Consider the following 18177-nt stretch of genomic DNA (forward strand, 5'->3'; position numbering starts at 1 on the left):
CGAGGATTAGATTAGATTATCTGATAAAATACGTAGAATGAACTCGATGTGAAAAGTTTCGTCGACTTTCTTTTAAGCTGTAAAGATTTTTGTTTTTTTTTGTATTTTGGGTTTCTACTTGCGGCATTTCATCGGTATTTTGGATTTGATATAGAAAAGTGACGTGGGAGGTTGACGTGTGAGGTTGTTATATTACAACATGAAACCTCCAATCGATTGGCTCGACGTAACAAAATTTCTGGGAACATATTTATCATGGTTTCTGGATGACGGTGGTATTGGCCGTTGATTATGATTGCCGTAGGTATTAACGTATCATATCTGTATCATACTCTGACGTGGGTCGAGGTGGATGATTGCAGTTTCACTAGTGGTGAAAAACATTTACCGTATAATATACATCCCGTTTTTTTGACTCCGTTCAATACCCGTGTAATTTTAATTTTTATTATACCTGCACGCGGTGTAACCTTAAGCGTTGAAATTCAAAATCGGTAAAACGATCTGTGTACTTTTAGCATTATAATTCTCAAACGAAATCTTTACACATCGCTATCTGTGCAGGTTACACTTTGATCTGTTATGGCGAAGTGATTCCCTCTGACACGGTGATTCGATTAGATACAGTTATACTCTTGCTGCTGATGATGTTACCGATTCGCTTCTTCTCTCCTCCTCCTCCTTCTTCTTCTTCTTCTTCTTCTTTTCTTCACCCGAAGTCCCTCAGCCCAGTTAAAGCTACAGTTAGAAATCACTTAGCGTTACTGTTCTGTCGGAAAACAAGTGTGCGTATATACACAAGGTGTCCAGCTTATAGCGGAGTACCAACGCTATTTTACACGTATGCGACATCGCATCAGCTACAGATGCACTCTGTACGGGTTTGTTTAAACGTCACAAAAATGTCATCCGTTTCTCCTCTTTTTTTTCTTCCTCTTTTTGTTTGTTTTTTTTCTTCCTCTTTTTGTTTGTTTTTTTTCTTTTTCTCTCACACGCCGGTTTGATTTTCAACGATCGCCGATAGACCTTTCGATCCATGCAATGGTCCGACGGATGTTGCCGACGATCGATTTCAAATCGTGAATTTGAATGTCAAAAAGTCGCTGAACTTCGACACATTTTTCACATTGATTCACCGTATCTGATTGTATCCGTGATCGATGTATGTGAATTGAAATTAACATATATGTTCAAACGGTAAATTATCCGACAATTGTCAGACCGACGCCATATCTGATATCTGCGGTACAGATGTCGGCTTCTCCGCGTTACTTTGTTGTACATGTATAATATATTTTCTCATGGCCTGATATGTATATGTGGAAGCTTGTCACGGATGCTTATCGATAACCGTAAGCATCGAGCATCGATCATCCCGAATTTCTAGTCTTTAAATTTTCTTCTTCTCCAACTGCAGATTTCAGTATCTTTCACCCTCGACCTTTGATCCAATTTTCATTGCGACGATCGGAATCCTCTAGTGTGAGTCGTAAATGGGATATATGTATTTTTTATTTTTATTTATTCTCCTACCTCTACTTTCGCCAAAATTTCAAAACAATTCGTACTTACAATACTACAGTCGCCTACCGATGCGGATGCCAAATTATATGGTAGGCGTGCGGATGTACTCGCATCGCGGATACGAGCCGAGTCAATCATACGCGGTAGAAATTCTTCTCCTTTTTTTTCTTCTTCTTCTTCTTTTTCTTTCTTAATACATTCGGCGGCGAGGAACAAACGTTAATCAAGTTTTGGAGAAATCTTTCTTCTTCGGACAGGTGATGGGCTTAGTCTTTCTTCATTCGTCACTCGCAATCAAAAGTAATCGCGGGTGGTCCGCGAGGATAGAAATCCTGGCGTAGTAGTGAGAAAGGCATCAAAGTTATTTTGGTTCGGTAGGGTATCTCATTTTTAGGTGGAAATATTTCGAAAATTCGAAAATCTCCGTTTCGATCGCACAGCGCGGTCGTTCGCTCCGGATGACCTGCTTCCAAATAAAAAAGAAATCCGAAAATAAAAACGTGTCAGTAGAACAGAAGAATAAAACCGATCGCGATAAAGAGGGAAAAAATAATAAAATGAAATTTGATCGAGTGCGGATATCGCAACGTTCAAACTGCAAAACTGGATACTCGAAAGACGTTTGCCCGGTTACTTACGTGTATATTATCGGTACATAAGGTGGGTAGGTATGGTATAAATGTAACGCGATACCTGTCAGAAATGAGATTTGTTTCTGATCAGATTTTAATCTCCAGCCAATAAACGCCTTCGGTCAGCAGTCGCGGGTCAGAGGTATAGGAGTCAGAGGTCTCGTGAACGTCGGATGCCAGTTCTCACCGTCTCGTGATTCTCAATTCTTCGCCGCGTATAACCTTGATCGGAAGTATCTGATCGGCGGAGTAAAATTCCCCGTAGGAGGTATCATTAAAACGGAGAAAATTCCGGATCTGCGTCGACTGGTATTCCGTTTCTTTCTCCCTGAAAACTTCGAAGAATTTCAACACTTGAACACCTATTTTTACGGCACGCGGTGTCGAGAGGAATAAATTTTTGGTATCGCGCGTAAAACGAAGGAATCACAACCGCAGCTTTCTTCCATAATTGGCATAATATAATCAATGCGTGGTAAGCCGTGGGGACTACGCTCGATTACGTTTTTTGTCGGACTTTTCCTTGTATCGAAACGAAAATCCTATTGGGAAGAAGCCCTACCGCGGGGTCTTCGCGCCCTCGTGCGAGTCCGACGACGCTCTTGACTCTGTCGATATAGAAACCTATGATAAACCCCGGAGTACGTTATTATTATCAATAGGTATTTATAATCTAACATATCTCGTTGTGTACTTTTAAATCCAAGATGTATCAATCGAAAGAGGAGTTTTTGAAAATTACTAAAAACTGCCGAAAAACGTTCAAATTTTCATCCAAAAGTTTTGATGTATATCTGTTTTATATGTGAAAAAAAAAAAAAATGGCCACAACGAATCAAGTGTCGGTTACCCCGTAAATATTCCGAATATATTCGGATAAAGAAAGTCTGTACAGGAGATCGGATCGAGCGAAGCCGGTCTTGTGAATATGGTTAGTCCGCAGTTTCTGGTCAATTATGTTCGTATGATTATGTGCGCGGGTGACAAATCCGTTGCTTTTATCACTATAACGTATACCGAAGTGGATATAAAACCGGCTGTCCCAGTTGTTTCGCATCCGGTTTCGCGGATCAGTTCCGTTTCCAGCTACGTAACGTCATACCCATTCGTCCATTGAAAAACGACCTGAATCCGTTTACACCGGGAGCCGAGAATGTGAGGCGAACGGAATGAAAAAAAAAAAAAAAAAAATTGAAAAAAAAAAAATTGAAACATCGTACACGATTGAGATGAAGCGTGCTTCCGTGTGCAGTTACATACTCGTCACTTGCGATCAGCTGCGTAAGCTACTCTGACGTTTATTAATCATGTATACGAGAATGAGATGCTTACAAACTTGTTACAAAATGTGTCATATAGGATATCATTAAATAGCCATAAGGCAACTCGCGACGACGTGAGGCGAGGCAATTTTACAACGTTACAGGGCAAGGTCTCTTGCGATGGTCTCTTTTTCTCTACACCGTAATCAACAATTACTTCTGATTGGTAGCGTGTAAACACGTAGCCCTATTTATAGCCCGGTACTGCAACAGCTACAGTAGCAGCAGCAACAGCAGCAGCAGCAGCAGCAGCACTATCAACGTAGCAGCAAAGAACTTGCTTACGTTAAACAAACCTGGCTATTTACCGCGGACGTACGTACGTACATACAACGTAAGTTTACATGTATAATACATACATATATGTACGATATACGTCGCGCGCGTAGGGCATCCGCAATGCCGTCGTCGTCGTTCACGGGGTTAAGGAACTCTTAGAAACAGACGCCCGAGAGATCTCACCGTTCCAGACGATCTGCTCCGATTAAAACCATCGTCACATCTGTCCAAGGATCTCCTCGTATTCTACGCTCCCCTTTTCTTCGTCCTCCTACGATTTTACACCACACGCGTATATCCGAACCGGAGGAGAGCGGCTAGCCCCTCGTGAAACTATCCTCTGGGCGTGTAAATGAGCGACGAGGTTTTAAATTTAGTTTGTGGAACTGCAGATAGACTTATGATAGACGCTGGAGTATTATGCGTCGGACAAAAGCGTAGGTATACGTATAATGACACCGAACTACGGTGGAGAGAGATGGTCATTGCCCGTAATGAATGGAACATCGAGAGAACGCTGACTTACCACCTTGACACGCCCACGCTCCGAGCATTTCTCGCTTGAGAATTATTTCGCAATTATTAATCGCCCTTGAAACTCATTGTGACTCCGCCAACTTCTCCTATGTATTAAGATGTACGTCATACGTATCGCTAACGTATGTATATATATATATGTATACCTGTACAAAGTACCTGCGATACGGGCAACGCAATTGTAATCTATTAGTCATCGATATGACGCGCGGAAAGTCTTCCTGATTTTTTTCATTGCAAATTTTTTAATACCTTCGATTCGATTGTGATTTCTCTAATCAAAGGTCACTCGAAACCGGAGGATCCTCCCGGTATCCCGATACTCGGTTGGACGACCTTTCGAGGAACTGCGAAGCTGGTTTGGCCGAAGATTCCGATGAATCATACCGCGTGCGTGCTTGTTCGTATATCTCGAGCCCTTGAAAAGACGAAACCACTGTTCCATCGTCTTTCCTAATCCGGCGAATGACTGCGAAGTTTTTTCGCACAGACTTTGCACCGCGTCGTCGAAAAGACGGAATAGCGTCGAAAATCGTACCGACTTTTGATCCAATTATCTTCAATCAGTCTCGATGAATGGACGAGCAAATAGAAAACATGACACGACGGAAATTTAACGTTCTAGAAATCGCGGGGAGGACTTGGAGCGGCTTCTGAACTAGAAAAAGGCAAACGGACAAGAGAGAAAAAAATTGGAACGCTCGACAAATGAACGGATAGATAGTGAAAAAGAAGAAAACGAATTTACGAACAACGACCGAATAATGAAAATGAAAGATTGGATAAACCATTATCTTTACACTTTCGATTTCTTTTGAGAATCGTTATAATTTTATGCCGACATAATGACACTCTGGAATCAATTATTGTGAAAAGGTGTTGCAGGTTGAAAGTTAACTTTTGTTTCAGCGATTTCACGTGACAACCTGGAGCAAATCGAGCTACCGCTTTGAATGTAGAGACGCCAACGTACCCGTTTACTTGCCAACTAAAATAATTGATACGCAATGCGGTTCTCCACCTGCAGCAACCTACCTGAGTTACGCCTCGATTTAATGACTCTGCTATCTGTGCTGCTGCTGCTGCATCAGCTTCCTAAGATGTTACTCGTTTACTAAACGGGTATAATATAACTCTTTACAAATGCAAAGTGTCGCGTACACGTACCTAATGTATTATACACATGTATCTATACCTACATATATATACATAACTTGATCGAGCTCGTCGCACTTCCGCGAGTCAACCTGCGTTTCGATTGTAAATCGGAGTCCATTCGTTGCGAATTGCACCTTGGCGTTTATATCATCGCTCGAAGCGGAAGGAACCGGACCAGAGATGACTTCGCGGAGTCGTGATGACGTTGCGAAAATTTTGCAAAATATTTGCGATGTTACGAAAACGCGACATCCGATCCTTTCTTCTCGATGTAAAAAAAAAATAAACGAGATCATCACCCTCAAAAGAATTATTCACCGTTCGAAAATCTTCACATCCCCACAGACTGCGCGGATCGCAGGTCACAGGTCACAGATGCGGGCGTGAAGGTTCAAAAATTTCGTTTATACCTCATCGATTTTTTTTGGAGGGGTTCTTTACAGTCACGGTCGAGTACAAGTGTACTCGTAGAGGTACTTGAAATTCATAAAAACCCGTGGTATATAAAGTTATAAATTGTAATGGTTTTCAAGAGTCCTGAGATATCTCTGTAGTACACCTACATTGGTATTTCAAGATGGGCGACGAGCGTAGAGTCAGTGGAGAGAGCCGCCAGACTTACATCCGACTTTTATACAGCTGAACTGATTTGTCAGGCTTTCCTCGGGCTGCCACTCACGCCACGCGTTGCACTCAAATTTCGAATCGTCCGCAATGTGTTCGGATATTTTATTTCTCCGTTGGTGGATCGTGTGGGGCGTTTTTTTTTTTTTTTTCTCCTCTACACTTTTTCCAAGTTCTATTCACGGGTCGTTAACCGATGAAATTAGTGCGATAACGTCACCTTCGTCGCTAAAGAAATTATCAGCACCTCATGTTCAGTAAATTTTCGATAATTCTCAGTTCTGAAAGAAAAAAAAAACGAGTAATTCAAAGTTTTGTTAAAACCTCGGTCATGCAATATATCGACTCGACGTTTTTTTCGTCCTTTTTTTCTATTCTCGTTTCTAAAGCATCTACCGTTGCTAAAGTCTGTTAATTTTCACCCCAACTTGGGAACTCGGCGCGTACGTGACGGTTAATAGCTGTGCGGCTATACAGTCCGTGACGACGGCTTGACTGAAACCACGTGATAAGTCGAGCACGTGCCTAGCTAGCTAGTGAATTCTTTACTTTCAAAACCACGTGTGTCGAACGTCTGTCAACTTCTGCAATCGGATTATTATATCGGGATTGCCCTACCGTTATATTCTATCGCGTGTGCGGTTGCAACATTTTTTTTTAAATCAATGCGTGTATTCCTTTATTGGACTTGGGAAAAAGAGGGACAAAAAACTATCAAATTATTGTCCTGGAACTTGGAATTCGCGTTAACGATGTAGTTATTACAAGCTTTCGAGAAGCTGATGCAGAACAACGTAAATGCAGCGCAGGACGTTGCGATATGTAATGGGCTGGTAGGAATATTGTAAGAACGTAACAGGGTTTTTGTTGCGTACCGAATACCGCACGCAATTTTCATACTTTGTTTTCCTATAAATACGGCATTGATTATAATCTACGGAGTTATTACGCTCGAATATCCATACGTGTAACTGACGTTACATGAGACATTTCTCAATTCCTAATTTCATGATAAAAGCAGCATATGTACATTTATAGGTATACATATACCCACGTATCGTAACTGCAGGTATACTATTATATGGTATTGCATCACATTGCGAATACGTAATTGATTCGACTTTCGGTCATTATTATTAATTTTTTCTTGATAATTTTTTCAATTTTTTAACCCGTACAATCATTACTGACAATTTGCCTATATTATGACCGATCGAAGGATCAAAACCCACAACACTCCCGAACGACGTCTTCTCAGTAATGTATAGTTTCAACGATATTTGCGAAAAAAATATAATCTGTGCTAAAAAAGCACCGAGAATTCGTTGTTGTGAAAACTATACCCATCTAGTTTTTTTTTAAATCTATTTTTCGCAAGTTATAATCGTCTTTGTTACGCTTCTTTGAAAATCTCGGCTTCTCATTAACCTTCTGTTCTAATTAACGCAGAAAACAACCGTGCGTTTCGTTCCCGAAATCCAGTAACCCGTCGCGAGATATTATTGCGTACAGTTTTGCAACGTGTATACACCTATCTATCTGCGTACACCACATGTACAGTGCATGTATGTACGTACACACGTGAAAAGGAAAAGGATAAAAACGAAACAAAAATATTGAAATAAAAAACTGAGGAGCGTGAAGTCAAAATTACCATTATTCATACGTGGTTTGCAATAATGATTATGTAAAATATATACAAACCCCGCACGCTCACTTACGATGCGATGAATCACACGACCAATTTTTAACCCGTAGTTTACGTGGGGGGAGGGGCCGGTAAGCGTCTACCGTATACAGACTGTGTGTGTAAGGTAAATTATAATCCCGTTTACCAGTCCCTCGAAAATATCCTTTTATTCTCATGTAATTACTGCACTGTGATTTCTTGACACAAATTAAGTCGTTAAGCCATCGGCTACACTTTCTTAGATACGGCTAATTGCGCTGCGGATCGCCTAACCCGCCCATACCATAACTATGCACGTGTATCGGTAGAACGCGTGCGTTATTGTACCACGTGTACCACCACCACCACCAAGTAAACCTTATTCTCCTTTTATATTCCAATTAATAATAATTGAAGAGTGTGCGACAGGTAAATAAATCTGTGTTGGTGATCGTAAGCGTACATATTTCTTAATTTGATACATTTTCGCCTGAATTCATAACACACGCGATATTATTCGATTCGTGGGAATCGAAACGCTGTATGAAATGAACCCGAGTATATAATACAGTATCAAAAACAATAAACAATCGTGTAAAAATCACACTCGATGTAGTCCGATGTAATAATAGATCCACGATGTAACGTGCATCGTGGTAACTGGCTTTGAACTGGCGGTGAAAAAAACATCGTCAAATAATGTGGAATATCTTCAAAGTTCGGATAATCGTGCGTCAGAGTTCGTGCCAAAAAAAAAAAAAACAAGAAATAGGCATTTGGTCGGTGCACCGAAAATATTTAAAATGATGACCCACTCTTGGTACGAACTTTTTTGAGATTTTTGAATTACTTCGATGATCGGTAATCATAAGGGTGGATTTGAAATGATCGCTGATCGTAACGAGGATTATTTTTTTTTCAACTTTGTCTTATGTCCTTTTGGATTTCCGTTATTAATCTTAATTTGGTACGAACTGCATGATTTGCACTTGAAAGTAGGATACAGCGTCGGAGGAACCAGATTACGAGATAAAAAAGTACTGCGGAGTAAAAAGGCAGAAGAAAAAGTGATGAAAATCGTGAAAGACAGTACGAAGCGAATCGTCGGTCGAAAGATGTGGACTGGCCGTCATTCGCACAAATGACAACGATGACTTCCTTAATTACAGCGTAAATAATTACAATTAGGTGAATCAACAAATTCCGTAGATTGCGTGAATTGGAAAGTTGCAGCAGTTCGTCTTGCATTCCGATTCACCTTTATTGTATAATATACGTACAAATCTTAATTAAGTAAGCGTTACACCGTAATACATGAAGCTTTATTCCGTCCACGTAGTAAGATCGTCATCAAAGAGTCTTTTGATGGTCATTCTTTACCGGCGAATCGTTGGCACGTTGATGAAGGAAAAAAAAAAAAAATTGCGTGACGATTCAAAAAATCAACCCCCGCACAGTGTTATTTGATTGGCTGGTACGATAGCGCGAAAGGAAATCCTAGAATCGCCCTGAAAATCTTAAAGGGCTTTAAATAAAATCCGTATAGAAAAAAAAAAGCTTTCAACTATTCGTACACCATTCGTTATTTATGGCTTCGATTCCTCCGCCAACGCACGCGTTATAATTAACCGAGGAGCGTACACGCGACGTTATACAATTGTAAGGGATATTGATGACTTTTATCAGGTATATTAGCCTATACATGTACGAAAACGCCTTCGCTTTATTTCATAATTCGCGTTCCTCGATTGTGTGGCCTGCACCAATGTCCTGCGTTTTAAATTTTGAGAAAGTAAATGTTAAAAATAATTACTACATCCGACGTTAATGCAGCCACCCGAAGTTCAAACTGAGGTTGAAAGGTGAAACGTGCCGTTACGAGTCAGTGGTTACGTTTGTTACACGTCCAAACAAATTTATATCAGCAACGCTGCAAGAGTGCATCATGGAATCGGGATTTTATAGTCGTAAACCTGACCGCTTGTATACGTACAGTAAACCCAGAATACTTGTGTGTGAAGTTTCTAGCACGTTATAAGTCGTTCTTCTCTTAGGTTACATATCCTGATCTCGGTAAAATACACGCGTGCATAACTACACGTGGACCTGGCGTGATTAGGTATATAATGCAAGGAAAAGAGTGGAATACTTGAGGAAATGCGTGAGGTTCAGAGCCGAGCGTAACCTACGTTGTTGGAGGTAATTTTTTTTCTTTCGTTAATACATATGTAAGTACGTCAGTTGTCTCGGGTATGTTAAAATGAAATAGAAACTGTACTTTCGAATGCAATAAATCGTTTGTAACGCGTCGTGCTCAAGGTATAAAATATCAGCCCTAGATCCCAACGTGTATTATAATCCAGGATCGGAGGGGAGAGAAAGAATGAATAAAATAAATAAAACAATTTTAGAAAACCATCGAGACACTGAATTGTTGAGGGAAACTCGGTATTGTGAGACGTCCGTACGTAACGTACAGGTATGTGGGTTATAGCGAAATTGAACCCCCTTCGTTGTAAGACGATAATAAATTGCTGTTGAAAATTGCGGAATCGTTGAAGAGTTGTTGGAGACGAAGTCGGCAAGAAGTCGGTGTCGCTAAAACTGAGACGGAATCGAGAGCTTTTTTTTATGTCCTCTCATCCCTTCTTCCTTCGTTCTTCTTTCACTTCTCATTATCGTGGTTGTATTGCAGATTATGCTTTATACGCCGGCAGCGGGTCGCGGTACTCACGTGTGCATGAAAGTTTCGAATTTCACTTCATGACTCGACGATCATAAAACCAACAATTCTGCATGTCGCCAAGTTGTCTAATGCGAAACAAAGTCGGGTTGTTATAAGGAAGTTAGTCGCGTAATCGTGAGATACGCGTTTTCTCATGTCTGAGAAAGAGAAAAAAAAATAAAACAATAATGAAAGAGAAATAAATCAACGCCCGGATTAGTTCGCCCAATATATGAACCTACGCTCTGAAATGAGTCATCATTATATAGGTCTGTTGAATGCTAACTAATTGTAAGTCGAAGGTACAGCTACCTACGTGCTGTATGAATATACACGCGTATAGAAATACGTTTCTGTAGATACGTATTTGTATCTTCTGAGCCACTTTCGGTTTTATTTCGTTTTGAATTCGAATAGTTCGTTGTTGAGATTTTCAACAGGCTTGGATAGGTAGTACGGTTGATAAAATTATCCTTTGTGAGCTGGGAATGAATCCTGCGACGTATGTATATATGATTAATTACGACCTACTGAATTCCGCATCGCATACATGTTAAAATATTACAATTAATGTCGCAAATTTCTCGTATATTTGTCTTACATCTTTCATCTCACTTACAATTAGTTACGTTTTAAGTACCAAGCTCATAAATTATATACCGAGACACTCGACAAAGTAAATATTTTGCGTGACTCAGTCAAGACTCTAGTAGACACAATGTGACGATTGTATAGATATTCATATTACTGGCAGGGTTAGGATGTGTACTGAGGTCGCTTCCAAAGACCGGAATAAATTCATTTCCAGTTCAAGTTGAACCTCCGGTTACGGTTGATATATTCAGTCGAGTCCTCGAAACTCAAGTACATACGCGAAATCGAAGCGAAATTTCAATGGACAGAGACAAGTGCTGCAATTGTTACCGCGATAATTATTGCAATATCGAAGCTTTTGCGGATTTTGCATCAAACTATTACCGAGTGAATAATTACAAAGTTCCGAAAATCTCAAAACCCGAAATTTCACACGACTCGTGACTGATGTGGATATTTTCTCCGCAATCTGTTTCAGCAATGTAGCAGTGGATCGACGGAGGGTGGTGTTATAAGCGGAGGCGGTGGTATGGACTGTCTGCCTCTTCGACCTGGACCATTCCATTACCTGATAAGTGAACAGGCAAAGTCTTTGGTGGCCCTACAGGAGCTACAGAATGAAGTCGGCGCCCTTCTCGAGTTCCGGGACCTCGTCATCGAGACGTTCCCAAACCTCAGGCACAAGATGGCCGCCTCGGCGTCCGCGTCTTCGGCGTCCGTGATGTCCTCGACAACCAACATTCCGCTACCCCTTACTAGCCCATCGTCCCGACGTATCGCCGAATGGGAACCGGGCAGAGTCAGACGACGAATACCCGCTAGGGAAGGAGAACCGTCATCGTCGCTACCGAGAAGTCGGAGCAATTCACATAGCGGCGGCAATAAACACAGTGCTACGGTACAGGACTCCGGTTTCAGTACGGAAACTTCTTCTAAGGATAGCGCTTCAACGGCCATACCGAGGCCAGCTAGTCCGCGCCCAATCCTGGACGAAGCGGAGGATGAACTTTGGAATCTTCTTGACGTTATCCACCGGCGAGGGACCCGGCTCAGGGAGGAAGTTGAGTGTCTTCAAGGTAGATTGGAAAGCGCCGCACCGGAGGAACTTGGCTTATCGACTGATGTTCTTGAGGCTGTGAAAAAGGTCGCTAGACCAGAAGAAGCTAGGGCTGAAGAAGAGGAAAAAGTTCAGATCTTAGAACTGAGAAGGGAGAGGGAACATTTACTCGATAAAGTCACCGAACTTGAAGCAGAGACTATATCGAGCCGCGTACGTGCTCAGGAATTGCAATCTGAGTTGGAGGCGTTATCGGTATTGAGAAATGGTCTGGAAGATCGACTCAGAGCTGAGATAGACTCTAAAACGGAAATATACGCTCCCGGCGCTCAGAGAATAGTTCCGCTTAGTCCACCGCCGATATCTTCGCCAAAGTCTCCCGGCAATATCAGAAGCAATGTATCGGCTTTTGCTTCCGTCGTTTCGAACAAATCTCATAAAAATCGATTCAGAACTAGAACTATCGAGAAAAATGTTCTCGCTAATATTGCCCAGCCAATTATCGGCAGTAAAGAGGGAAAAACCGATAGTGAAAATTACTCCGAAGCGGCAAGAGCCAGACTGGGGCATTTAGATTCTGTACTTATTTCCCCAAAGGATGTACGCAACGTGAAGAATGTCGACTCGAAAAAAATTGAGGCGATATTAAACGAAAATTCAACACTGGAATTACAGCGGCATCTCATCACCACTACCGTCCATAATCAGGTGAATTTCGTTAGAAATATTACGCGACTTACACCAGATGATTGCCCTCCGTTACTAAATCGATGTTTCTTGAGCGCACGCAAAATTTCTAGATTGAGTTTAAAGTTTCGTCAGCGTCGTTAGAACTCTCGAATTCTCTTTGTCTGGTTCTCGAGTAACTGTGTAATGAAAATAATATATTTTTAATTCACAGGTGTTGCAGGAGCGACTGAATGAGGCTGACAAGACTTCGGGATTGCTAACGGAACGTTTGGACAAATCGCGAGAGGAAAACGACGACCTCCGATTTCAGGTAACGATCACGTCGAGGCCCGAACTTTCTTTGTTTATAAACTACTCGCATGAATTTGGCTGAACAGTGACAATTCCGCTTTTCAGTTGGAGGAAAGAAATATTGAGTTGGAAGGCACGCGAGCTCGAGTGCGAGTTTTGGAGCGCCTCCAGCATCGGCCACCGACAGAAATGGATCCGGGCGAAGGTGACATTGAGTTGCCCCGAGGAAGCGATCAGGGGTGCTTGGAGCCCGGTAGTAGCACTGAATCCGCACGGGATCACCACCAAGAAATAATACCTTCTCCTCGTCGCAGACCAAGTCGAATCCCACTCCCCGGTTCGAAGCAAGCAGCTCCAAAACCACCCACCCACGGTCGTAACAACAGCAGAGAATCGTTAAAATCTCTGACGACGAGACAGCCACGTGATTCTAGCCGGGATAGTCTGGGCGGAAAGTCGTTTTCGAAAACAAGGGACTCGAGTCGCGAATCGCTGAATAAAAGTCTACCAAGAAATTCGTCAACGCCTATCGGAAATGGAACTCTGAGTAATAATAATAAAGAAGCTGGTAGCAAAGATTCACTCAATAAATCGTTGCCCAGACATAATAATAACTCGGGAAGAGATTCTTTGAACAAATCATCGTCCCTTTCACGTGCCAGAGAACCAAGAGACTCTTTGGAGTCAAGTGGGATTGGAGGGTCGCCGGGAACTCCTCCACGACGTCCTCCTGCACCTGCACGTCGTGCCCACAGTCTAGCTCGACCCTCCGTCGTTGAATCTGACACAGGAAAGGTACGACCAGCAAAGCAATTTTTTTGGAGCAGCTGGCTGAAGTCACCGTTGTCTAACGGTCCGGCGTAATAGGGCAGGGCTACCCACCCTTTCCATGGGACAAAATCATCCCTTGGCTCGGTCGTACACATTCCTATTCATCAGTATATTCGCTAATTTCTGTTCAGTCAGATATTACGACTCATTCGATCAAAAGAATTACCCACCTTCACCGCACCTTCTACAAAGTTGGCAATTCATGGTCATTTTATCATTACCTCACATCACGTCGGTTCATCTTACTAAACCTACATTTTGTTACACAATGTCATATTTCCTCAATCGATCATCACCAGAAGCACTTAAATCATCATACAGATATTCGTAAATCTTACTTACTTACTTACTTACCTACTTACTTTCGGTCGTAGTATCGATAGCCTCATCACTCCACTTTTACTTTAAATTTCAGTACACTACCCAGACTACCCAGAGATAGGATTTGCTCTAAAAAAAACTGAAAATATTGTCGATACTCAGTTTCTATGGTTCATGTATATGGCGTAGCGATCATCCGACTCTGCCTACTACCAGCATAGCCAATATTTGTGTGACCCGCCGACTGACTGACGTTGGAACGTTCATAAATGACGAATGCAAAGAATCCTTTTATAATCATTAACGAACAGCAAAACTGTAATTAAATAGCACCAATCAATCAACCACCATCCACTTCTACCAAAAGTCTGATCTGGAGCGCAGCGAGTGTGCGTGCGTTCGAGCCCGTCCCCAAGTCGTCCAAATGAAAATGGCCAAAACATAATTGGCCCCTTCTCGCGTCAGTCCGTCCGTCGCTCTCTCGTAAGTTATGCTTATTTTATTATCATTTGCTTCAACGCTTTTCATGGATGTGGTAAGCCGTATAGCTTGTAGAATTTAGCACTCAGTTATGTCGCCTTTAGAATTTTGGTTGTAGCCTGATACGATAATTATACGTATTCTTATCTGTAAATCTGATGGAGAGTAGTGGTTGTAGGGGTAACACCTTGCGTTATGTCATTGATGAATATTACTCAGCATCTGCACGCCGCTGATATCGGGATTCTCCTCATGGTTGAAAAAAAGCGTTCACATTCATTGACGAGCAGAGTCGGTTTTTCCGAAAAATGATGCCAAAATCTTACTCTTCATCTTGTTGATACATGAAGCTTTTGTCTCGTTATTGGTCAAGGAAATCCGATTTTAGCTTTTTATTTCGTTGAACCCACGGTGAAACCCTGGTATGTAGTAGTAGTTGGTAGTGCATGAAAATAAATTTCCGTAGATGACCTCTAGATCCCGGAAATGCCCTTATCCTACTTGGTTTGATCCCTTTTTATCATTATTGTTACAATTGATGCAAATCCCTGAATCGAAATCGATCATAGGACATCGACGAGACGCGATATTACACAAAACACCTCATTGCCGACTCCGATTTAATTAGTACACCAACAATTGAAAACATTCATGGAATCATAATTCATCACATCGTGAATGTCAAGTCTCTTTCTTATATTGAATGTGTCTCTTTTTTAGTTGCAATTTTATTTGCTCAAGTTTTATTTATTTGCTAGTTATGCCTGATCATGGATACGGCCACCTCCGGAAAATTCAATAATACAATAATGGCACCTCTCTTCAAATAAATTCACATAATCCGAATGACACGCTTACCTGCTTGGCCTGCGGTTCATTGACCATCTATCATTATGAAGGGATACATTATAAGCATAGACCACAATTTGTAATGCTGTCCCCGTGGATTTATCATTATCACTTCCTCACACATTTTGTTTCAAACATTATTGTAATAATTTTTGTTTCTGTCCATCATATCAATTGCATTACAGAACAGCTAATCATTTTCTCCTCGATAAGTAACTTGTCTCTGTATATACATTATTCAAAATATTCAAATTAGAAAATGTTACAGATGAAAGAAAAGTAATCTTAACTCTTCTTTCGATTCATATCTAGTCTTTCATCAGTGTTTTACATATAATACATATATTCACTGGAAGTTATGACCGAATTCATATAGATCGTTCATTAGAGGCTGGAATTTTTTAGGGGTTCACTGATCCTCCGAGTTCTTGGTGTTCAACAAGTGGCAGCTTTAGACATAGCGAGTCATCGATGTATCCAGATTCCTTAAACCAAGAAACATCATCGGTAACTGGATCTACTCGTATTGAATTCATTTTGGGATCACCAACAAGACGTTTTCAAACAAATTCTGCGTGGCCACCGAGATATTTTGATAGCATTGACTCAGCTGCCCTGGTTGCTGAAAGTTTCTCAACAGATGAGTTTCCTCTGCGACGCGGTGAAGCTCTGGCCGAATGCGACTCTCTCGAGAGTCATCCAATTTCCAGCGACGCTTGAACGTTTATTAACGTCAAAAGTCGCATCACAGCATTTATATTTAAAAAAAAAAATTCGATGACTTTTCACTGATCTTATGCTGGCGTATTGAAGAACTTCGTTGTCAATGAATTATCATTAGAATAATTAATCATGGAATCATGTAAAAAACATGCAAATAATTTTTAATTCACCAGTAACCGTCCAAACATTACGACTGCCGAAATTCAAGGCAGTTAGTCTTACGTTATATCTGCAATGAAAATAGTTGAAATCAATTTAATTAAATCCCCACAATGTCAAGAATGGGTTTGCGACGCAAACCTCTTATTACTTGCACTACTTTTGGTAGCTAAGAGATTTCAAAACTGAACATTGAGAGGAAATATTGTATGCGAAAAATTTTTGAATCAAAAAATGTTTTGAGAATTATTTAATAGTAGTTTTTTCAATTACTTTTCTTGGGTATTGACAGTTCGTAGCAAAACAAATAGCAGATACTCTTTTTTTGCTATTTTCGATTACTTTTCAATTCAAAACTCTCGAAATATTTTTTTCTATCTATGTAGTATATTATCATGAAAACCGATCATTCTGTCAGGCTGCCTGATTCATCTATTCGTACAATACTTAAAGAAATAGGTGTTTTAAGTATCTATTGCTTAAGTTTTATTTTATGATCCAGTCAGGTCTGATTATGATCATGGAAATGAATTTGTAGCTGCGGAGGTGATTCATTCCATGTAGCATATTCATGTTCAATCAGAGGGACTACAATGCTCTATTCCAAGATGCATTTGAATTTACTTCTTTTCAGTTCTAATAATCACTTGATTTTTATTTATTAGGATTTTTAATTTATTGCTGTATTACTCACGGCTGAAAAAAAAACATGAACTATGTATTGAGTGATGTGAAAATTTTCAGATTTTGAATCTTTTATACTCGTTATTCGACTTATTTAATATGGGAGCGTTGGAGTGATATTTATAATCAACTTACATAATTCTATACCATAACGATTTAAATTACTATACATATACTACACAGTTCCTTGCTTCAACCAATTTTTTCATAATAATGATAACGATAATGATAATAATATTAATATTAATAATAACAAAAATAATAATATTATTAATAACAATAAAATTATTATCAATAAATAATATCCGATAAACTTTATGTTATAGTCACAGAGTGAACCGTGATCTATTTATAAATATGTAACAAACGTAGTTGTAAGCAAAAAAGTAAAGAGAAAAACCAACTAGGACTGAATGACATCACATATTATAATTGTAGTGCCTAAAAAAAAAAATTTGCACGTTGTGGCAAACTAAAATTGAACGAATTATAATGATATAGTCTGCATGTTTGCCCGTGCGTTTTTGTTTTACTGAAAAGAAGGCTGCATTATTGTATGCAGGAAAAATGCTCATAAACCTGAAATTGTGCAGCCAGTAAAACTCTGGTGCCCCTCCAAAGCTTCGGAGCTGCCCAATGGAGGCTATTATTTTTATATTATAATTATCATTACTAGCACCATAGTTGAAAAGAAATGTCTTAGATCTCTGCCTTGGCTAACAATGAACGCAGGATTCTTATCGACGATTATGCTACTATTGTTTGTATTATACTCTATTTGATTAAGAGAAACAACGTATTATTGTCGTATTATGATTTATGATGACTAATCATGATATGTATATCATTGTATATCGATACACACCATGTAAATAGTTGATATATCGTAAAATATTTAAATGATTCTTAATGTAAATGAAGTAATATGTAATTATAAATTACGAGTACGTGACAAAGTTAATAAAATGAAATTACGTAAAGTGAACTCTATAACTTTAGAGTAGACTTAAAAGTAATTTTATATCCCT

At 40.1% G+C, this 18177-nt stretch overlaps 1 protein-coding gene across 3 annotated transcripts in view; it reads left to right on the forward strand.

Moving 5' to 3' along the window:
* LOC105687879 overlaps window positions 1-18134 on the forward strand; it is a 54635-nt gene extending 36501 nt beyond the window's left edge. The window contains exons 2-6 of one of the 3 annotated variants that reach the window (XR_002305788.2): window positions 11543-12829; window positions 13023-13121; window positions 13208-13897; window positions 14585-14737; window positions 15989-16130. Coding sequence is in view for 2 of the 3 variants with exons in the window: in XM_012403820.3 (XP_012259243.2) it covers window positions 11543-12829; window positions 13023-13121; window positions 13208-13897; window positions 15989-16303 (2391 nt within the window). In the remaining variant the exon portion in view is untranslated. Of the gene's footprint in view, window positions 1-11542; window positions 12830-13022; window positions 13122-13207; window positions 13898-14584; window positions 15750-15988 lie in introns of those variants that run through there. The other 2 variants (XM_048657181.1, XM_012403820.3) reach the window with 2 other exon arrangements.
* The last annotated feature ends 43 nt before the right edge of the window (window positions 18135-18177 follow it).

This window comes from Athalia rosae, chromosome 6 (assembly GCF_917208135.1).
Source record: "Athalia rosae chromosome 6, iyAthRosa1.1, whole genome shotgun sequence".
Taxonomy (NCBI): Eukaryota; Metazoa; Arthropoda; class Insecta; order Hymenoptera; family Athaliidae; genus Athalia; species Athalia rosae.